Source organism: Nannobrachium achirus (genome assembly GCF_963921795.1).
Source record: "Nannobrachium achirus genome assembly, chromosome: 11".
NCBI lineage: Eukaryota > Metazoa > Chordata > Actinopteri > Myctophiformes > Myctophidae > Nannobrachium > Nannobrachium achirus.
This window is the reverse complement of record NC_137820.1, coordinates 2,526,300-2,545,270: the sequence shown is the minus strand read 5'-3', so window position 1 is coordinate 2,545,270 and position 18,971 is coordinate 2,526,300. Positions and strand designations below refer to the sequence as shown.

The window sequence follows — 18,971 nt, the reverse complement described above, 5'->3', positions numbered from 1 at the left end:
CTGCTATTAAACCCATTTAAACCAGAGGCCAATTCTACAAATGTCTTCTGAAACAGTTTTCTGAAAAAAAGAAAACAAAACTTTGTTATCTATGTCAGTGGTGCTCGAAATGTTGTATTTGATCCCCATCTCAAAATATTTTCTTCCAGGGACCTAACCCTAACCCTAGCCCCCGGAATCAAAGATCAATAAATGTATCCACCTGTTTCCGCGGGAGTTTACTGAAGAATTGTTTGCACCACACTTCCGATTAACAGCAGACATACAAGCTCACGTCGCGTCGCAGATGCAACCGCTGTGAGCTTGTAGATCACACTCGACTGCGGCGCCGGAAGCTCCGTCCAACTTCTGCGCAATGCATTATGGGATGTTGGAAAGTTGTGGCTAGAAATTGAAATATTTGCACAAATGTTCACAAAAAAAAAACAAGAAACAAAACAGCAGATCTACAAGCTCATAGCGTGGCATGAAGGTGGGTATTTGTGGTCAGGTGACGACGAGTCTCTCTCTGATCCAAAACGCTCCCATCATCGTGTCAGAGCTCTTTGAGTGAGCGCCGATTGGCTGGTACCAGAGGTCACGTGGTGTGGGACACAGCTTGCTGATTGGCTGGAAGCGGGGATCACGTGGCGAGGGACCCAGGAAGTGCGTTCCTCCTCAGTGCGTCGGCCAACAGAGGCTCTTCCTGGCTCAACACGGAGGCCAGCTGCTCTACCTGCAAAAAAAACACAAACATGCATGAGGAGTCCAAGTCGCTTCTTTTCACCTGACAGGTGGGAGTTTCCCCCGTTATTCTGACCAGTTCCTTTCCCTTCCATCAGGCTGGCCAGGGGGAGGCATTATAGAGACCATGATTTTACCCTAGGAGACACAGGGAGAACATGCAAACTCGCAGACACACAGGAAGACCCTTTTGCCAACTCCACCTAGGGTATGTGCACTGATGAAGGAGAGAACACCCCCCCCCCCCATTTTTGCTTGTGTTTGACATGATGTTGAGATACTTGACCCTTTTTCATTGTCCTTCTTAAAATTGCTAAATACAAGGCACACCTACTTAGTTTCCATACAAACAATTATCTGCATTGCAAAACGATACCGATTCGATACAAAGCCAAAACGGTACGATAAATGCATTTACATATCGATAAAGTAGATCATTGCAAATTGAAATCGATTTTTCGATTCAGTTACTGTATCGTTACACCCCTACTAGGGGTACACGTCCCCCCTGGCCCCATTTGACAAACATTGACTTACAGTAGAACATGGTTGAAGTAAAGAATCATTCTTACTACATGGTTGAAGTATAGAATCATTCTTACTACATGGTTGAAGTAAAGAATCATTCTTACTACATGGTTGAAGTAAAGAATCATTCTTACTACATGGTTGAAGTAAAGAATCATTCTTACTACATGGTTAAAGTAAAGAATCATTCTTACTACATGGTTGAAGTAAAGAATCATTCTTACTACATGGTTGAAGTATAGAATCATTCTTACTAAGTAAAGAAGTATAGAATCATTCTTACTACATGGTTGAAGTATAGAATCATTCTTACTAAGTAAAGAAGTATAGAATCATTCTTACTACATGGTTGAAGTATAGAATCATTCTTACTACATGGATGAAGTAAAGAATCATTCTTACTACATGGATGAAGTAAAGAATCATTCTTACTACATGGTGGAAGTAAAGAATCATTCTTACTACATGGTGGAAGTAAAGAATCATTCTTACTACATGGTTGAAGTAAAGAATCATTCTTACGACATGGTTAAAGTAAAGAAGTAAAGAATCATTCTTACTACATGGTTGAAGTAAAGAATCATTCTTACTACATGGATGAAGTAAAGAATCATTCTTACTACATGGTTGAAGTTTGAACGCAGAGCTTCCGCTGCACAGCAACAGGTCTTCTCTGTCAGCGATCCGTTTGTCACCAGCTCTGACACCGCCTCCTGAAGAAACATCACATCAAACACTTAGAGCCCATCCATCCGGCGCCGGATTCCATTTGACCAGGGAGGTACACTTACGGTTGCCCATGGGTGTCCACAAGCAAACGCATGAAAACGGAGGATGCAACGAATAGTTTCCAAAACTCCGGCCGCAGTGCATTTGTGTAAACCCGGGCGTATTTCTTTTGCCGTGTGGACACCATAAACGGTGAAGTTCTTTGCCTGGTTACGTCACCTTGTGCTCCTCCTCCTTAGAATATCCATATTATGAGGAGCCCGTTACCATTAGAGAGCTGTCATGTTTAGGGATGGAGCCTTAAACAACGTCATAGAGCCACAAACTCACAGTCGCAAAAGATACCAGTTATGTTCTGAATTTGTCATCTCATATCTTTCCACAAAATATTAAGAAAACGCTCAATCGCGGGCTCGATAAAAGCCCGGCTCAATAAGCAGGATCGATAAGGTGCTCATTATCAAAACAAATTAACGAGCTCCAACCCTAGTCTTGTTAAGTAACAGAGCACATCTGACGAGCGCCTGTCTCTTCTCTTGGTCAAATTCTGGCTATGAAAAGAGAAGTGACAGCAGCACAGCAGAACTCGCATTATAAGCCAGCAAGACCTCTCTAATCTGTGTGAGAAATCTGTTCATTTGCTGTATGCGTCATGATTTTATTCTCTCTCTGTCTCTCTGTCAAACCATATAATGAATGGTTTCCAGGTGTTTATTTATTCATAGGCCTATAGCCTATATTGGATAGTGGACAGACGTGGTTTAATGCAGTTCCTTGTTGCATGTGTGAAACAACAAAACGTTCCCGTGACAAAGTGCTGTGTGAGCAGGGGCGTCGCACCAAATTCTGGGCCCTGGGTACAAGGATTCACTGCGGGCCCCCCATGAATGTTCTTCATTTCAAAAATAGCAGATATACAAGCTCGCAGCGCGGCACTCGGTGCGGCGCTGTGAGCTTGTATATCTGCTATTTTTCAATAGCTAAAGTATAAAAGAATTAAGGCCCTCCATAGAGAGGATGAGGAGGACCTTGGAGATGAGGGTTACCTTGGCGATGCCAGACAGGAGGTCAGCCAGGAACTCTGTGGTGGTTTCTATCAGAGAGCAGAGATGTTGGTCCTTCTGGGGTTCAACGTCCTGTTGGTCCTCCTGCTGGTCCTCCTGCTGGTCCTTCTGCTGGTCCTTCTGCTGGTCCTTCTGCTGGTCCTTCTGGAGCTGCTGAAGCTCCTCAGCCTTGTTCTGCACAATCTCACTGTTGTACTGAAGCACGCGCAACATCACTGCAACCAACGGCAGCTCTACAACACATTGAACATTAAACACTGTTAACTCAACCAACGCCAGCTCTACAACACATTAGACAATAACATTAAGAACATATTTTTAAGTACCAAGTCTGACCAAAAGCTAATGGTCATGATACAGTCAGTATTGGCCTCTGGTCCAGACATGAGAAGTAGATACAGTATTTAACTCATTAAATGATAAAGTCTTACGGCCAGTGTAGTCTCGCGTGGCCAGACTGTTGACTCCCTCGATTTGTAAATGCTCCTGTCATACAGTCTGGAGTGACTGATGTGAGAGTACCTGGTTAAAGCCTCCTCCCCACTTCCGTTTCGTTTTTTTATATCGGCACATTTATCCTAATATCAATAAAAATCATTTAAGCATATTTAGCTTGCTGCTTAGCAGAAATGACATTTTAAAATATATTTTTGAGAGAGGAAATGCCAGCTTCTGTTACTCGCCGTTCGGGAGGTGTAGATCCAGACTCTAGATAGCATTCGGAGATTGTGGAATAGTTGTCTGGCTACGCAAGACTACGGCCAGTGTGTCTCTGGTCTTCCAGATATTTTAATCATAAAGTCTTACGGTCAGTGTTAATGAGTAGATACAGTATTTAAATCATTAAATCATTCAGTCTTACGGTCAGTGTCATACAGTAGATACAGTATAAATCATTCAGTCTCACGGTCAGTGTCATACAGTAGATAGAGTATTTAAATCATTCAGTCTTACGGTCAGTGTCATACAGTAGATAGAGTATTTAAATCATTCAGTCTTACGGTCAGTGTCATACAGTAGATAGAGTATTTAAATCATTCAGTCTTACGGTCAGTGTCATACAGTAGATAGAGTATTTAAATCATTCAGTCTAACGGTCAGTGTCATACAGTAGATAGAGTATTTAAATCATTCAGTCTTACGGTCAGTGTTAATGAGTAGATACAGTATTTAAATCATTCAGTCTTACGGTCAGTGTCATACAGTAGATAGAGTATTTAAATCATTCAGTCTTACGGTCAGTGTGATACAGTAGATAGAGTATTTAAATCATTCAGTCTTATGGTCAGTGTGATACAGTAGATAGAGTATTTAAATCATTCAGTCTTACGGTCAGTGTCATACAGTAGATAGAGTATTTAAATCATTCAGTCTTACGGTCAGTGTCATACAGTAGATACAGTATTTAAATCATTCAGTCTTACGGTCAGTGTCATACAGTAGATACAGTATAAATCATTCAGTCTTACGGTCAGTGTCATACAGTAGATACAGTATTTAAATCATTCAGTCTTACGGTCAGTGCCTCTCTTGTCCTCCAGGCAGCAGTAGAGGGCAGACAGGACGTCCAGAGAGTGCAGCAGCAGCAGCTTCTGCTCCTGGAGGACCAGAGCAGGATCTCCAGGCTGCAGGAGGTCTGAACAAACCACCGAACACACAAAGTCCCACCAGGCCCGGCCGGGACCGTCCTGAGAGGCTGGAGAGAGAGGAGAACTATGAACACACAAAGTCCTGCCTGGTCCATCCTGAGAGGCTAGAGAGAGAGAGAGGAGAACTATGAACCCTCTGCCGGGACCGTCCTGAGAGGATAGAGAGAGAGAGGAGAGAGGAGAGGAGAACTATGAACACACACCGGGACCGTCCTGGGAGGCTAGAGCAGGAGGACAGAGAACCGTTAACCAACTACAACAGGGATGTCTGTCAAGATCATGATGGTAAATGGTGCATTCAATGGTACAGCACGTTCTATCCAGGTGCTTCACATAGATTGTGCATTACATTCACCCATTCACACACACATTCATTACATTCACCCATTCACACACACATTCATTACATTCACCCATTCACACACACATTCATTACATTCACCCATTCACACACACATTCATACAGCGATGTCAGAGGAAACCATGCTTGGCACCAACCTGCTCATCAGGAGCAGTTAGGGGTTCAGAGTCTTGTTTAAGGACTCTTCAACAACTCTGGGGGAGCCCGGGATCCAACTGGGAACCTCACTGTTCCTGTCTGGCCACTGTAACCGTGAGCCACTGCCGTGATTAAAATTGAGATCATGTTTTTGACACGATGATCTAAGCTGTTTTATTAAAACTGGTTCAACCTCCTGAAAGGTTGAATGGCATAGTTGTATTTTGACTCCAGCTAGACGCCGTGTTCACGTCAGCAGGCAGCGGTGACAGTGTGCGTAGAGACTTACCCAGTGTACGGATGCCTTCATCAGTGGTGGTCAGCAGCTGTAGAACATGGAGGTAAACCTCTAGACCTTCTAGAGACTCTGACCTGAACACATCACAAGCAGGGACTCTATTACGCTATTAGACTATTACTGTTCATATAAATGTCACTATGATCTGAAAACACAAGCAGAGACTATATTAATCTATTACTGTTAACTCACCCACCGCTATTTTTAAGACCCTTCTGAGGGTCCACACCGCCAGAATTTTGCCTACCTTTAACGTGGGCGTGCGCGCGAATCCATTGCGCGATGGTTCACCGATTCCATTCACAATAAGATCCAGGCACGGTAAGCTAAAAAACCCCGCAGCCTGCCATTTCCCAAAGCGAAACCAAACGAGTCCAGCGTGGTTGTTGTGTAACATTGAACCGGATGGGATTTCGGCAGACAGGATACAGGCGTTGTTGTCCCGCCCCCCCAGTTCCGTTCTGGAACATCCAGATCCGTTTTTTGTGAATAGGGCGGGTCCACAGAGCGCTATGGACGGCGAATCGGCGATCATACTTTTTTGTTTTATAGTTATTAAAGCTAATTGATAGCTCGTCATATTCGTCATAAGCAGAGTGGACCCATAACTATAGCTCGTCAAACTCGTCCAATGTAGTGGATGAGTTAATATAAATATTACTATGTTCTGAAAACACAAGCATGGACTCTTATTATCTATCTTATATTGTTTTTAAATGGTTGTATCCTTTAGTCTTAATGTGTTTTCTCTCTAATAAAGTTGACTTAAGTTCTCACTTGTAACATGTAATATCACTATTACTATCACTATCAGGTAACATCATATTACTCGGGAAGCTTGTTGTTCAAAGTATATTTCTAGGGTTACGGTCAGGCTGGTTGAGACAGAGAGTTACAATGTATGGTTTCATGGTTTCAGGCTGGTCGTCACCTGAGCTGTTTGGCAGCCTCCAGCAGCGATGACGTCACGTCCCCTCCCCCCCGACCTTCATCCTCCTCATCCTGGCCAGGGGGAGGCGCTGTGATCCAGGTCTTCATCAGCTCCTCATCCAGATCAAACAGCTTGTCTAGGAGCTCCCCTACCTTACCTAGCAACTCCACTGCACGCACACACACACACACACACACACACACACACACACACACACACACACACACACACACACACACACACACACACACACACACACACACACACACACACACACACACACAGACACGCAGAGTGAGTGAGTTAAGTGGACTGCATCTCATCAAATGGTGGTCCGTTGCTCAAAAGCTGAATGGAAAAAAAAAGATACCAGTAAGACTCCCTAATCGGGAGATAAGCGACCGCTAGGTCGCTTATCTATTTGTTGTGCTGGGAGGGAGCCAGTATTTATCCCTTACATAATGTATAGAGTATATATTGTATTATATAATAATATTACCATTAGTAGAGCTGTTCATAATGAAGATCAGGTTAGAACATAGAGTATTATAATGTACAGAGTATTATAGAGTATATTATATTACCATTAGTAGAGCTGTTCATAATGAAGGTCAGATTACAACACACTGATTTGTGCTGCTGGATTCTCTGGAGCCACAAAGAGCTGACGTCCTTCTGACTCAGACATGTGACCAGTAACCTGAAAGATATTAAATATAATAATATAATACACATTACTGTTACAATAATACACAAACTGTACATACTTCTGACACAGTAACCTGAAAAATATAAAATATTTGAGACCAAAGGTCACAGTTTACCATGATAAATGTCACAGCTTGTCTCTGTGTGTGTACACATTTTTACAGCCAATGGGTTTGTCGCTCTGACATCATGCTCTGATGTCACTGTGATGTCCGGCACATCTTGTCCACGTATCCGTGTATCTGTGAAGGTCACGCCTGCCCATGTATGGGCATATTGTATGTTGTGTTGTCATGGGAATTACTCTAACATAATCCCTTTTATGCCCATATATGGAGATCCCTGATGTCATCAATATTAAGCCCATAGCTAACAGGACTCTAATGGAGGAAGACAGCCCATACCTGTGTGGCTGGTTCAGACAGGGATCTCCATGTATGGGCATGGATGTCCATATATGGGTAACTGGTCCGATATACATCACTGGCCAGATGGCCAATAATTGGCACGACCTCGCCCTTTAGGTCGCCCTGAGGCGTCTTACTAGTTTACATTACTGTCTCACACACACACACACACACACACACACACACACACACACACACACACACACAGTGTCACCTGCTTGTCTCCAACAGTGTGGGAGGATCCGTGTCTCCAAGAAGAAGCAACAGCACCTCCCTGTGGACAGAAACAGGAATGACATTACATACATGACCCATTGGGTTTCACTGGGTAACTTAAACCAGTGGTCCTCAACCTTTTCAGACTGAGACCCCCAAAATAATCATATTTTCCCTGTTGAGCACTAAGAGTTGAGGCATTGCATTTTGTATAACATGGTTCTATTGTGAGAATAGCAGATCTACATGCTCACAACGTGAGGCGTTGTGAGCATGTAGATCTGCTATTTTACAATTTCTTCCTCTAATGTTTGACAATTTGGCCAATGTTTAATTTGTCATTTTAGAGGTATTAAAAAGTCCGTAAATTGTCACTTTAGAAATGTGCAGATAGCCAGATACCCTCTATACACTTACTGTTGAGTGAGAAAACAATGTTGTACATTAAGTTCATCATCTAGGGACCCTCCAAAATCATTCTGGGACCCCCCTGGGGGTCCCGACCCACATGTTGAGAACCTAGACTTAAATCACTTGAGGGCCTACAGTATTCCTAAAGTAGAGGAAATATCTGATATACAAGCTCAGAATGCAAGACTTTGCGAAATTGTTGATCTGCTTTTCTTTCTTTTTTATCTTTTAACCTAAAATATGGTCAGCAGGTTGGATATGTTTAATGTTTAAACATTAAAATCATATTAAACATGGGGAAATCTCCCATCCAACATGATTGATTCATCATTAGCATTGGTCCCTCCCTCCCCCTCCACCTTTAACTTTTATATTAATAATGTCAATATTGTGGTACAATATAACAATAACAGTATCATTATGGAAAGCACCAGAGGTACTGTGCTTGTGGTGGACATTTTGTCAAAATATATATATATATTTTTGCCACAAAATTAGTGGACAACTAGAAGCAGTGCTCTTCTGAGCAGTCCAATGTGTCAGAAAAGAAGGTATATTTATATATATATATATATATATATATATATATATATATATATATATTAAGGCTGGGACTTTAACTGATTAATTGCGATTAATTAATTACAGAAAATTAACGTGATTAAAAAAAATTGCGCATTTTAATCGCACTTAGTTTTTGTACCACAGAACCTTCAGTTTCGGGCATACTGATCATAGCGATGCACCAACCAAGAAGAGACAACAAACGCAAAGGGAGAAGTAGCCGATCAGAGCGCTTTGCTTGGCCCAGTGGATGCGAAATTTAGATTTAAAAAACTCACTCGTTGATTCACTCGTACAACAAAAAGTGTTTTAATTGAAAAAAAAAATGCTTCTCAGGTCAAATATCGATGTGCGATTAAAATGCGATTAATTGCGATTAATTCATCGCAGAGCCTGTAATTAATTAGATTAAAACTTTTAATCGCATCCCAGCCCTTGTACTGTACACTCCCCAAGTAATATGTAGAAATTTAACATTTTACAAATCGGATATGAATTGACTGAGATGTGGCCGAATCAATGTGCTCAGTGAGGAGTGAGGAGGTGGCGCGCCGTGTCTTGTGGCCAAATAAACATTTCTTTTTGCGCATAAAAGCAGGTCTGACCAATTCCAAACGGTATGCCTCTACTGCGCTCCTGCCCCGAGGAGCGCAGTAGAGATGTGACGTTCACCAACGACTCCGCTCTTTTGAACAGCTCTTTTAAATGAAGGATGGGATTCGGTTCTCAATCGCGGGAGGCCGGGAGCCGCTCCTTGTGTGGGAGTGTCGAGAACAGATCCACGGACTGCATGATGTCTCGTCCCCACTCGCAGGGCATGTTCCTGGAGACTGTGCAAGGTCCATAATAGCATGTCACCGGTCGGACAAGGACCAAGTCTTTGCCATGGACACATTTGCCCGTGTACGGACATATCACTAAGTAATTGTTACACATGCATTTCATTATCAATACTCACTCACCCCAGGTCTCCGTTGTGACCTCAGAGAGTCACAGACAGACAGACAGACAGACAGACAGACAGACAGACTCACCCCAGGTCTTCATTGTGACTCAGAGACAGACAGGTGTCAGGAAAACAAGCGATGTTCCCAAGGATTCCAACGCAGATCTCCTGTTGACAGGGAGACAGGAGAGGTCAAGACAGTTCTACTAGAGGTCAGAGGTCAGAGACTATTCTTCTAAAGGTCAAACCCTGAACCTAAAGACAAGGAGGGTTTAGTTTATTATTATTATTATTAGCACATTGTTATAAAAAATAGAATACATATCAACAAAACAAGATGCTTTCCTTGATAATTAAGAGACTTAAAGTTCAATAACAACAATACAAGTTAACAAGGGGAGCAGCAGGGCAATAAAGAAATAATAACTAAAACTGCTCAAAAGGAAGCACCTATCTAGAAGGTAGGGTAGGTTGTCACTCACCGTTAGTCGTGGACAGCGGGACTTGGAGATCACTCCCAGTAGGATGTCTGCAGCCTTGAACTCCTGTAGGAAACCTGCTACGTCCTACAAACACAAAAACAACAACAACATGAACTCCTGTAGGAAACCAGGGGCCCGTTTCAACACAACAACAACAACAACAACATGAACTCCTGTAGGAAACCTGCTACGTCCTACAAACACAACAACAACAACAACATGAACTCCTGTAGGAAACCAGGGGCCCGTTTCAACACAACAACAACAACAACAAACAAACATAAGAGACACAATAAACTGCGGAATGCTCCTTTAAAATTTAGTTGAATTTCAATGGCACAAACGAGACATGAAAAAACGATTTAGTTTTTTACCATTTTCTAATCCCAAAGCCTGAGTTGAGCTTAGTTGCATTCTGGTGATACTCTCTGAAAATAGCAGATCTACAACTGCACCATTTAACTCATGTTAAGTGCAATAGGGGTTTGTGCAATGACAGGAAGTATGGTTATGTGTGTTTTTGTTGTATTGATACACACTAACTCACCTGGTCATAGCCATGTCCCACACTCTACACCAGGGGTTCCCAAACTTTTTTGTCTCAGGGCACCCCGTAAATATCTTTTTAATCCGAGGCACCCCTACATTATAATTTTCACTCCCAGCACCTTTCGGGTGGAAACCTTGTATGTCCAAAACCGTGATCTCGCGGCACCCCTGGACTGCCGTCACGGCACCCAAGGGTGCCCCATCACCCACTTTGAAAACCCCTGCCCTACACACTCACCTGGTCCATAGCCATGTCCCACACCCTACACACTAACTCACCTGGTCCATAGCCATGTCCCACACCCTACACACTAACTCACCTGGTCCATAGCCATGTCCCACACCCTACACACTAACTCACCTGGTCCATAGCCATGTCCCACACTCTGCACAGTCTGTCCTCCTCTTCATCAGTGAGCTGCATGTGAGAGGAGTCTCCTCCTCCTCCCTCCTTGTCCTCTCTGGTTACGATCTGACATGAAACACACACAAACACATCACATGTGAGGGAGGCCTTATTATTACATCATCGTCTAATCGCAATTATTTGAGGTAATCGCAATTCTTTTGCATAATCGTCATAATCGTTTCCATGTTGAGAAATGTTCATTATAGTTTCAAACACTTTCAAAAAGGAAGTGGAAATAGCAGACCTAGCCTTGTGAGCTTGTAGATCGGCTATTTCCACTATCAGTCAGTTATCTTTTATAAGTATAACGTTGTCAAGTGTGTCCTTCATTTCTTTGTATATTCAGGTTATGTGTCATATCTGCCATGTGCAACCTGAGTCTACAAGCAGAAATGTACTGGAATTGTCAACGACAAAAACACAATTAAATTGTTAATCGCAATTATTTGAGTCACAATTAATCGTCATGTAAAATGTCATGATCGTGACAGACCGAGCTCTCAGGAGAATCTGGGACACCTTACCTCTGGTCACTTTCTAAGTGTGGGGCGACTCACGGTAGCTGACAGTACAGCAATGGGAATGTTTTTTTTTTTTTTTTTTTGCTTGTTATTTATTATTGTTATTTATTATGTCCATCAATTAAATACAGAGGGCTTTCAACATAAAAAAGACTGTAAAAGGTCTTATTTGACTTTTAGGCAGGGTGTTTAACTGTACTTGTACTGTACTACATTCCAAATTGTAACTTGTACTGTTCTCCATTTTTGTCTAATAAAATAATCAATCAATAACCGGTTGGGAGCGGGTGGCATAAATGTGAGTGTTACCAGATACTATTTAGCGTGTGTCTACCTTTATTATACATGGGGAAATGCTATTCTTAATGGTAGACTACGAACCAAAACAAAGCGACACCGCTTCTTTTTTGCCATGCGGTCTAGGCAGTGTGGTTTAGAGCAGAGTGGCGACACGCTTTGATCTCGCCGCAGAGCGAATGTGGCGTCGCATGGAGCCTGTTCTCATTCTTAGTGAGCCTCTGCTGCTCTTCAGCCCCGTCCGCCCCCATTATAACCCATTATAACCCAGGCATTTTCACTCGCTGGTTAAGTAGACTAAATCACCTCTTTTTCCCCCTTTTAACTCATTCACGGGCCTCTCCAAGGTAGACAACATTATTAAAAGGGGGAAAAAGATGTGATTTAGTCTTACTTAGTCTACTACTGAAAATGCCTGGGTTATAATGGGGGCGGATGGGGCTGAAGAGCAGCAGAGGCTCTCTAAGAATGAGAACAGTCTCCAGTAAGCTAGGCTAAGCTAGCGACTTCCATAGCTTTCCACGCTTACAATGGGAGTCGACGTTAAGTGTCATAACTCTCTCCATTTTACGGTCTAGGATGCCATGCAGTCTAGACCGGATCAAACCACCTGTTGTCAACGAATGCCAGGGTGGTGTTAGGGTGGTGTAAGGGTGGTGTTAGGGTGGTGTTACCTGTATCAGGTTTGTCACGGTGCTGAACAGCCAGTGCTTGCTGTAGGGTGGTGTTAGGGTGGTGTTATTTAGGGTGGTGTTATTTAAGGTGGTGTTATCTGTATAAGATGAGTCAGGGTGCTGAACAGCCAGTGCTTGCTGTAGGGTGGTGTTAGGGTGGTGTTAGGGTGGTGTTATTTAGGGTGGTGTTATTTAAGGTGGTGTTACCTGTATAAGATGAGTCAGGGTGCTGAACAGCCAGTGCTTGCTGTAGGGTGGTGTTAGGGTGGTGTTATTTAAGGTGGTGTTACCTGTATGAGGTGAGTCAGGGTGCTGAACAGCCAGTGCTTGCTGTAGGGTCAGGGTGTAGTTAGGGTGGTGTTATGTAAGGTGGTGTTACCTGTATAAGATGAGTCAGGGTGCTGAACAGCCAGTGCTTGCTGTAGGGTCAGGGTGTAGTTAGGGTGGTGTTATCAGAGTGGTGTTAGGGTGGTGTTAGGGTGGTGTTAGGGTGGTGTTACCTGTATAAGATGAGTCAGGGTGCTGAACAGCCAGTGCTTGCTGTAGGGTCAGGGTGTAGTTAGGGTGGTGTTATCAGGGTGGTGTTAGGGTGGTGTTACCTGTATAAGATGAGTCAGGGTGCTGAACAGCCAGTGCTTGCTGTAGGGTGGTGTTAGGGTGGTGTTAGGGTGGTGTTAGGGTGGTGTTAAGGTGGTGTTACCTGTATAAGATGAGTCAGGGTGCTGAACAGCCAGTGCTTGCTGTAGGGTGGTGTTAGGGTGGTGTTAGGGTGGTGTTAAGGTGGTGTTACCTGTATAAGATGTGTCAGGGTACTGAACAGCCAGTGCTTGCTGTAGGCCGTCCCAACGATGGCGTCGTCCTCCCCAGCCCCGGGCCCCTCCTCCTCCAGGTCGGAGGCGGTGGGGGGAGGGGAGGGGTTGCGGTCCATAGCAGGAGAGTCTTCCTCTGAGGAAGGAGACCCCCTCACCCCGTCCTCCTCTGGGGTCTGTGCTGCTCCATGAGCCACACTACGCTCTGAGGAAGAGAGGAAACACACACTAGCTCAGGGGTTCCCAAACGTTTTTGTCTCAAGGCACCCCATGAATATTGTTTTAATCCGAGGCACCCCTACATTATAATTTTCACTCCCAGCACCTTATATTTATAGCATATCGTCGTTGTCTGGTGGAACTAGTCATCAATTTTAACATAAATGGGACCATATTTGCAAAAAACGCATATCATGGTGATTGAAAGGCAGTTTTTTACTAGCGACAGGAACCATAAAGTATTTATTACGATGTTTATTAAAGCTATACTATGTAACTTTTTTTTAATAAAACAAATCTTAAAATTGTCCTAAATATTAAATCGCTAAAGTTTTGCTTTGGCAAGTGTAAAATATGTTTTCTCGTACCAATAAAGCTCCTTTGAATTGAAATTGAATTGAATGGAGTCTGACATGAACTGTCTGCACAGATCACGTTCAACCCAGAGTCAAATCAAACCAAAGGGTCAACCTCGTTCTTCTGCTATACCAACAAAATGTGGAACGCCTTACCGAAGGCCTTAAAGGAGTGTGGTTCCCTAGCATCCTTTAAAATCGCCCTGAAAAACAACTTACAGGCGGCAGGCGTTCGCAAATCGCAACTGGTAAAAACAAGCCCAGCCTCCCCTGACCCTTCTTTGTACTTACTGTTTGTATAGACTTACTGTTTTTGTTGATTCTTTCTTTTTTTTCCTGACTATATCTACTGCATAGTACTGTGTTCTATCAGTCTGTCATTCAACGTTATATGAGATACTTCAATGGTTTCCTATGGAAATAAGCTATTAGTCTTTTCTAGGATCTCCCTTTAGTAGACCTTTCAATGTTATATGTCTGTCATTCGATGTTATATGAGACACTTAAAGTGTGGTTCCTGTGGAAATAAGCCTCAGCCTTCTAGGATCTCCTTTTAGTTGACCTTGTACCAGTGATTTGTACTGTCATGAAACTGTACTTTTTTCTATTGCAAATTAATCTAATAAATTCTTCAATCAATCAATCAGTGTCCAACTGTCCATATTCTGAGAACTTTAGCCTAAAATAACAGATCTACAAGCTCACAACGCCTCACAGCGCGAGGCGTTGTGAGCTTGTAGATCTGCTATTTTTGCCAAAGAGCTTTGGTGTAGAGGGGAAAAAGAGCAGACTAAGTACAGAATGAAAGGTCACGTTTTATTAAGTATTGACGGTTCAAGTGGTTAAATATCTGAAAACACAAATTGACATGAATCCAAAATACACTGATGATTGTGCTGTCAAACAATGAAACTATATGGAATCTATGAACAGGTTGTGGGGGTCCCTGCTTCATCTCTCTCTCAACTAAGGGGTCCCTGCTTCATCTCTCTCTCAACTAAGGGGTCCCTGCTTCATCTCTCTCTCAACTAAGGGGTCCCTGCTTCATCTCTCTCTCAACCAAGGGGTCCCTGCTTCATCTCTCTCTCAACTAAGGGGTCCCTGCTTCATCTCTCTCTCAACCAAGGGGTCCCTGCTTCATCTCTCTCTCAACTAAGGGGTCCTTGTCCTGAAAACGTTGAAGACTCCTGGTTTAAGAAACTCACCCATTGCGGTGATGAATGAATGATGATTGTAAACATAAAACATTGATCTTGTCTACAGGTTTAAACGTTAAGCTGGTCTCTCTAACATTAGGTCTATCTGACCTACAATAACATCACATATTAACTGAAACCTTGATGAATAAACGTGTTAATGAAGTTATTAATGAATAAACTCACCCATTTATTAAAGATGATGAATGAACAACTAAACAAACTGCTGCTAGCACTGTGGACACACTGCGCATGCGCTGTGTTACGTGGTGTGTCTTCTTCTACGGTCCTCCTCCACACACACACATGAACAACACTGCCCCCTACCGGCGTCTGTCTATTCTGCATCCAGCTTAAGACAAGAGAACATAACTCAAATATTTGCTTCTGGGGGTCCCTGGAACGAAATATTTTGAGATGGGGGTCCGCGGCCAAATACATATCATGTTGGGGGTCCTTGACATGACATGGTTTGAGAACCATTGATATAGCAATATAAGATTTTTCATAAAACTGTTAGGATTTAGAAGACATTTTGTAGAATCGACCTATTATCAGTGGTTCACACACTTTGTCACATGTGAAGGACCCCCAAAATGACATGTATTCGGCCGCGGACCCCCATCTCAAAATAGGTTGTTCCAGCCAGGGACCCCCAGAAGCAAAGATCTGAGTTATACATTTTCACTCTGCCTTAAGCTAGATGCAGAATAGATACACAGATTACACACGCCTCCTGCTTGAAGGAGTACCAGCGCCTCCCTGTGGACACAAACAGGAATGCATCTCAATCAGAACCGAAGGAGTGAGAATATCTGATGTTGCCAATATATTGTTGTTTTATTTATGCCGCAATCATGTCAATTTTAATTCTATATACTAATTGTTTTCATATCTTGTGCAGTAGATACAGGCCTCCTACTATGAGTAGGCCTATACTTTATTATGTTCTATATCAAGTTTATGTATAGTGTTATCACAGGCCTGTCAACATTGGACTGTCAGAATCCAGGAGATGTATTTTTGGGGTGCACGGAACTCCCCAACCGGGGTCCGGGGGTCCTCTCCCCAAAACATCTCATATATAGATATATAGGTATTGTCCTGTGTTCTGTTGAATGTTGAGCATGTTTGATACATTTATCAGGCTGTACTGTACTAGCATGGGTACAATTTCAGCCTTAAAATGCAAGTACAGATTTGATGATTGAAGCAAAGTAAGACATCTTTAATAATGACTTCTAAAGTCATTACTTAAAGGGGAAGACCACCCATTTTTAATATTGAAATATGTCATTAATATACCTTAGAGGAGTTGTGTGGAAATAGAAAAAATGTCCCCCCTCTTCTGTGTTGCCTAGAACTGGAGGATTGATTTTGGGGTTTGTATTGTAAAGTACAATGTGTGATGTCATCAAGTTGTACTTTACAATACAAACCCCAAAATCAATCCTCCAGTTCTAGGCAGCAGAAGAGGGGGAACTTTATTTTCTATTTCCACACAACTCCTCTAAGGTAGCCTATATTAATGACACTGATGGGATTTTGGTTTAATTCCCATATTTGTATATTCCTTTTCCAGAAGACGTTTCCACCCACAGTAAAACCACAGTTTGTCAGAGTCAATGAATATCCCATATTGATTTGAAGACACAATAAAGGGAGACCACACCGGGGAATATGCGTTTTTTGTTAAGTTGTATTGCAAATATAGTCAGAGTTCAAAGTACTGTACAGCAAGTACAGTAGAGCAAAATCACCCATCGTAGCTCTGAGTACAAGGCATAATGATTTTACATATATAAGTGAGTGAGTGTACAGCATAAAATACATTAGTCACATTATGATTGGACAATTAAGCATAACAGTGGGCATCAGATGTTTTCGTGTTGTTGGTCCCAGTAGCAAGGCCAGATATCATTTTGTTATCCAGTGTCCTGACCATTATGACCTGATTGGCATCTCTCAGCGTCATTCTCCTGCAGTAACAACAACTCGTCACGGCCGTTAGATATTTGTTCAAAACATCATGGCATTGACTTTTAACACTGAAAATGATATCTATACCATATTAAACATTTTAATCTTATCAGACACAGTTCAATATTGAAAATGGGTGGTCTTCCCCTTTAAGTGATATGTATGATATTGCATGCATTGCCCCCACCCCTAAAGCAGGAGGTCTGGGGGTCCTCCCCCAGAATATTTTTAACTTGATATAGCCTAATTTCCTGTGTTCTGGTGAATTTTGGGAGTTTGATCCCAAATCCAGGAGATTTGCCAATCCAGGAGATTCCCAGGAGATGGGGTCAACATCCAGGAGACTCCTGGGAAATCCAGGCGCATTGACAGGCAAGGTTAAAACAGCCTTTGGGCTTAATTGCCTCGTCCAGACATTTTTATTTATTTTAAATACAGTTTTTGTATCGTTCTTAAAAATGTTGGTCAATAAATCAAATCAAATAAAAAAGAACCCCATTTGTCTGTGGAAATGTAATGCCTCAACTCTCAGTGGAACATTGTGCATTTATCCAAGGCGTTTTACACCCATTCACACGCACGCACGCACGCACGCACGCGCGCGCACACACACACACACACACACACACACACACACACACACACACACACACACACACACACACACACACACACACTGAATTTTGTACAATTATATAGGCCTACAGTATAACCTTTTGTAATGTTCACAATTTTTACCTCTATATATTTGACAGTTTGACTAAAGTTTAATTTGTCATTTTAGAGCTATTAAAAAGTCCTTAAATCATCACTTTAGAAATGTGCAGATGCCCTCTATATACTTAAACTTTATGTTGGTTTGTTTACAGTTGAGTGAGAAAACAATGTTTCATTCACATTAAGTTAATCATCTATGGGGACCCCCCAGAATAATTCGGGGACCCCCCTGGACCTCCCTGGGGGTCCCGACCCACAGTTTGAGAACCACTGTACAGATACAGTATATCTATGACGTCATCATACTACACAGCAGTCAGCAGGTGCATGCCGAGCCAGCAGGCACGTGACTGCCCTCAGCCAATAGGGAGGCTCCGTACCCAGAAACCTGTCAGCCAGGTTTGTACAGTTCAGAGTGTATTCAGTGTAACTGCTCTGTTTGAATGTAAAACACTGACAATCTGCCTGGAAAACAACCATGGCTCATCACGAGTCTGTAAACATTTAGTGCTGTGTTTTTTGTATTTTATATTTTTTAATCCATGGATGGAATGTTTTTAAAGTAACTTTTAAATGCACTGGAGGACAATAATAACCATGAGACTCTTCTTGGTGTGTCTGGTGTTTTTATCACTGGATCTGTGGTTTACTGAAGGTAAAGAACTGATTTTAATGGCTTTATTTGATTGTATTCTGTTGTGTTTGTTATAAATATTTGCTTTAATTTAATAGAAGAGTCTTTCTCAAACGTACGTGTTCAGGTAAGGACCCCCCATACTGTAGCTGCATAAGATGTAGTGCCAGTAATACTGTAGCAAATACAATATTTTGGCAATATATTTTTTCCCCCATAAATTATAACTGTTCTACAACCTCACAACCCAATGAGTTGTGAGCTTGTAGATCGGCTATTCTTTAATAGGCCAATTAGGCTAGCAGAATATGGTTATGTGTCCCTGATTTTGCTTGGAATCCCCGGGGGGTCCCCAGGTGCAGGTGGTCCCCAATTTGAGAACCGCTTAGGCTACTATAAACCCTAGTTATAAACATTTTAACATTTAATATGTTTTCGTTTTATCCCACATTTCC

General features: G+C 42.4%; 1 protein-coding gene across 1 annotated transcript; it reads right to left on the bottom strand.

The window, feature by feature from the left end:
* Positions 1-375: 375 nt before the first annotated feature.
* Positions 376-15,198, bottom strand: saal1 (serum amyloid A-like 1; the record flags this gene model as incomplete). Its single annotated transcript, XM_080736237.1, has 13 exons — positions 376-715; positions 1,872-1,964; positions 3,027-3,277; positions 4,561-4,740; positions 5,482-5,564; positions 6,422-6,590; positions 7,006-7,121; positions 7,751-7,810; positions 9,762-9,841; positions 10,156-10,239; positions 11,066-11,176; positions 13,396-13,619; positions 15,195-15,198. The coding sequence occupies 13 exons, from the start codon at positions 15,196-15,198 to the stop codon at positions 623-625; spliced, it is 1,548 nt and encodes a 515-aa protein (XP_080592363.1). The 3' UTR covers positions 376-622.
* Positions 15,199-18,971: the final 3,773 nt, after the last annotated feature.